General features: G+C 42.4%; 1 protein-coding gene across 4 annotated transcripts in view; it reads right to left on the reverse strand.

The window, feature by feature from the left end:
- Positions 1–1,132: 1,132 nt before the first annotated feature.
- rgs3a (regulator of G protein signaling 3a) overlaps positions 1,133–4,229 on the reverse strand; it is a 138,141-nt gene continuing 135,044 nt past the window's right edge. For 3 of the 4 annotated variants that reach the window (XM_025062383.1, XM_025062382.1, XM_025062384.1), the window contains 2 exons: positions 3,488–3,654; positions 1,133–3,387 (listed from right to left, as the gene is read on the reverse strand). In XM_025062383.1, coding sequence (XP_024918151.1) covers positions 3,187–3,387; positions 3,488–3,654 — 368 coding nt within the window. In that variant the 3' untranslated portion in view covers positions 1,133–3,186. The remainder of the gene's footprint in view (positions 3,388–3,487; positions 3,655–4,229) is intronic. The other variant, XM_025062385.1, reaches the window with a different exon arrangement.

The raw sequence follows: 4,229 nt of genomic DNA on the forward strand, positions 1-4,229 counted from the left end.
TCTGTCTGTCTGTCTGTCTGTCTGTCTATCTATCTATCTATAACAACAACAGGTAAACGCTCAAATCAGTCAGAAACAGGGAGAAGCAGATATTAGCTTGGCAAAAAATCTAACAGTTAAAGGTAAACACAAAAATTAAAGAATATGTCAGGAAAAATTCAAACTTATTTCATTGCGAACTTTTTAAAATGTTCACTGAAACAACAGTTCCTGCTGCCTCGTCCTAAACTCAAGGCCCCATCTTTTCATTTCTTTTCACACTTTTGTTGTTGTTGTTGTTTGGTCAATGACAACAGGAGACTGAGCCTGCGGAGGTCAGGTACTTTTCCACGGAGCACCCACAGTGTTGTGTCATAATACACCGATGGGTGTGGGCAAACAAGGCTTTCTTTTGAATGTTTTGGATGCAGCAGGGCGGAAAATGAAAAATGATACTTTTCCATGCTAGCTGGGTCACCGCTTAAAGAGAGACTGTTGAAGAGATTGAAAATTAAAGATTGCTGGATGTCGCCTTAGAAGTCTTGGTAAACCTCACGGAGGTTTAGACCAAAACATCTCAAATTAAACAATTGACCGTGGAGCCACTGGTTTCATTGGGCTACGACTACAGTAAACGACTAAAAATACCTTTTATGGCTCTTCATATATATATATTTATATACAAAATACATTATTTTTAATTCCGTCACAAATGTTTTTTATTTATTTACTTTTTTCTTGGTCTGCGAACATTGACACTGTTCTAATCTGTAAGGATTTCCTGATACCGATACCAGTGTCGGTATCTGCCGATGCAGCAATCTAACACTAAGTAACAGCTTTTCAACCAGCCGTTCACCAGCCTTTAGACGGAGACAGTGTTTTCAACTGAAATGTGTTGCTCGAGTGAAAGCTCTGCTCACTTTCTGGCTCTGTTAACCATGCAGAAAATTTACATTTTTAAAGGTCCATAAATAAATGTGTTTTATTGTGTGTGTTATTGCTGTGTTATCTAATGTTTTGACTTTGTCAGTTTAAAGGCGTTTTGTTTAATGGAGATATATTTGATCCCTTTTGGATTGAAAGTCTTCGATAGTCTGATCTGTTTGAAGCTAATTTTTTGTTCCTTTTTTTTACCATTTTTTTTTATTTATTTTTTTGTTGTGCTGTTTGTCTTCTAATTATTGGATGTTTTCCATTCCGTTACATTATTAGGCACACATTAACATGGCCTTTTGTTTTGCGCTAAATACATTTTCTTAAATCCGGTGCCTTTGTGCAGCACCCGGCGATAACCTCTGCACCACAGGAGTTGTTAGCCCTCAGGTGTTTGTCTTTATGATAAAATCTGAGAAGTGTCTGAACATTCCTGGGTTCTGAGCAGACGTGACCCATCTGACTGTTTAAACAGTGTAATGTACAGCCTGCGGACGAGGAAACATCATTGTTGAAAAACACACACACACACAGCTCTGCTCGCTTCATCAGCTGGTTGGTTTATTACTCATTAGCGATGACACCAAATGGAATCTACTGTTTGGGAACCTGTGATAACCAGAGATGCAGTTTGGATTGTAAACAGTGGAAATGATAAAAATGCATTTCAGAAAAACTCCTTACAAGCAGTGTATGACCAGGAAGAAGAGCAGATTGTACCTGCCCCTGCTCCTCTATACGTTATTTAAACATATCATGTCATCTTATAGTTTTGAGTCTCTCATATTTACAGAAATACAGCCGAGCCCCGCGTTCACCGCCGGCAGAGACCTTTCAGCATTTTTTTTGTTTTTATTTTTATTTTTTAAATGTGTTATCACATAATTTTCTTAAAGAACTCTATTTACAACAGCCCCAGCTGCCTGCTGCTGAGGGGTCGACACAAACAATTAGACTTAAAATTTACTGAACTACTAACGGTTCTGGAAAGTTCTCTCGTTACACTGTAAGTCAACCATATAGCTCTAAGTTTTTCGTCTTTTTCTTAAACAAATAAAGTTAATACAGAGCTTAAGCGGTTTGTGTTCCACATAAAAACTCAACACATGCCAGGAATAAATGAACAGAACCAAAACAATAATAAAATAAAATTTTAAAAAAATATTGCACTTAAAAGTTCAGGACAGCTCTGTGCATGTTTGGTGTTTGGAGGAGGAAGGTGAGCGAGCGTTGAGCCGAGTGCTTTGGAGGCGGCGAGGGCGTCCGGGCCGGATGAATGTCAGAATAAATACATGAACGTTTGTACAACGTGGAGCAGTTCTTTGTGGGACTGTGACCCAGGTGACCTGTGGAGTATTGCTCAGTAGAACTATTGGAGTGCAGGTCGGAAAGACACAACAGGGCGGCATGAAGGGACAACAGAAAACAGCTGGAGTTTTTTTGGGCGGAGGCGAAACATTTCAAAGCAATGTCCTGAGAAAAGCTTCCTCACGGTCCAGAATGGAGCGACGGCATTGTAGGAGAAGTCGTTTGGCTGTGCGTCCTGCTGTAAATTCGTCTTCGTCGTCTCCACCGTTACGGTGAGAGTTGTTTATTGAAGCGTCGTGAGAGCGTGTGGCGTCAAGCGTTTCCGTCTCCGTCGCAGATTTCCAAGGGAAAACCAGCAGTGAGACGTGGAGTCGTACCGGCGGCTGAAGACGTGGCTTCACGTGGTCGTGACGGAGGAGAGGAGTAACGATGTAAAGTTCTTGACAAAACAACAGAGGACAATGGGACAAAACAGTACCGGACTGTCTTCAGGTCTGACTAAAGTCCACCCTCCTCCTGTTCTCCAGTACAACTGATTCAGAACACAAACATGTGTGTTTTTATTTTCTATACAACGATGATGAAAAAAAAAAACAAAAAACAAAACTCAGCAGTGATCAGACAAGTAACCAGCTTCTGCTCCTGGGCTTCTGTATTTTTACAGGAACATCCATGCACCCGTCCATCGGTGCCTTCCACTCATCCATTCACCTGGGAACTGTGTAAACTACATTCCTTTGCAGTGCCATAAACAAACCTCATCAGTCATCGAATATTAGTGGACCCAACGACACGCACACGCACACACATCATGACAAATAAAAAAAAATAAAATAAAAAAGAACTAAGACCCTCACAACATCACTCCCACCAACATGTGTGTGGTTTGTTTTTTTCAAGTCTGCTCCTCTTTTCTTTCCCCTCTCCTCCTTCTCCCTCCGTCTTGTCTTTTCTCTCAGTCTCCTACGACGACGTTGGAGCGCTCGTGGAGCTGGGCTTTTTTTGGTTGATTAAGTCCATGTAGAGTTCTGAGCGGAGGAACCGAGGGTACGAGTCCTTTTCCATCAGCCCGTATATCCGCCTCTGCGCCAGGTCGAAGGAGGAGCGCGTCACATTCTGCAGGTTCTCCTTGGTGTGATCTCTGGTGTAGGAGTCCAGGTTGACCTGCCAGGGGGAGTCAAAGGAAGACGGGGTTTTAGTTTACATTCAAACACCCTCTAACCCCCACCTCCCCCCAACACAGGACAGCTAGGTCCACGCTCACCTCTTTACAGGACTGGATGGCGATGTACTCCGCAAAGATCTTCTTGGCTTTGGACGCCATCTTGGACTGTGACTTGATCTTCTTGTATTCCTCGCAGGCTAGCCAGAATTCCAGATTTTCCTCGCTGAACTCTGTGCGCAGGAACGCTCTGAACGCTGCCAGACCATCTGAGACAGAGCAGAAGAATAAACACCGTGAGAGTTGACTCCAGTGCCATGGCAACCTCTCCAGCTCCAGTGCTCTCTCTCTCCTCGGAGCTCCTGCCACTAAAACAACTCCCCACCGCTTTTTTTGTTTGAGTCATGTGGTTGGAATTAAAGACATAATTTAAAAATTAAAAAAAAAAAAACATAAACATTGTAGAAAATTTGTTAAGATTTAGACAAAATAATTGCTATTCATCCATTAATTTCCTGTCATAGGTCCATTTGTGTTTAAATAAAAATCCTTCATTGTTTTTTTTTTTCTCAAAGGTGGAAAAGAGCATTTAAGAATAAAAGCTAAAAACTTGTGGTGTTTTCTTTCAAAGTTTCAGTCTCGGGTTAATGATTGGAGGAAGAAAGGCACACAGTCAGAAGAAAGGCAGGAAGCCCGAGTCCACCCACCGCTCCTGTCTGCACCTTTCCGTTCCCATGAATCACCCACGCTGATAAGTGGAGCCAATGCAATCGGTCATCCCTTACCTCATTCTGCTAAAGAGCCGTGAGGTAAGAAGTGGACGAGAGCAAAGGGGGGGGGGAGG

Source organism: Cynoglossus semilaevis, chromosome 14 (genome assembly GCF_000523025.1).
Source record: "Cynoglossus semilaevis isolate Cse_v1.0 chromosome 14, Cse_v1.0, whole genome shotgun sequence".
NCBI classification, from domain to species: Eukaryota; Metazoa; Chordata; class Actinopteri; order Pleuronectiformes; family Cynoglossidae; genus Cynoglossus; species Cynoglossus semilaevis.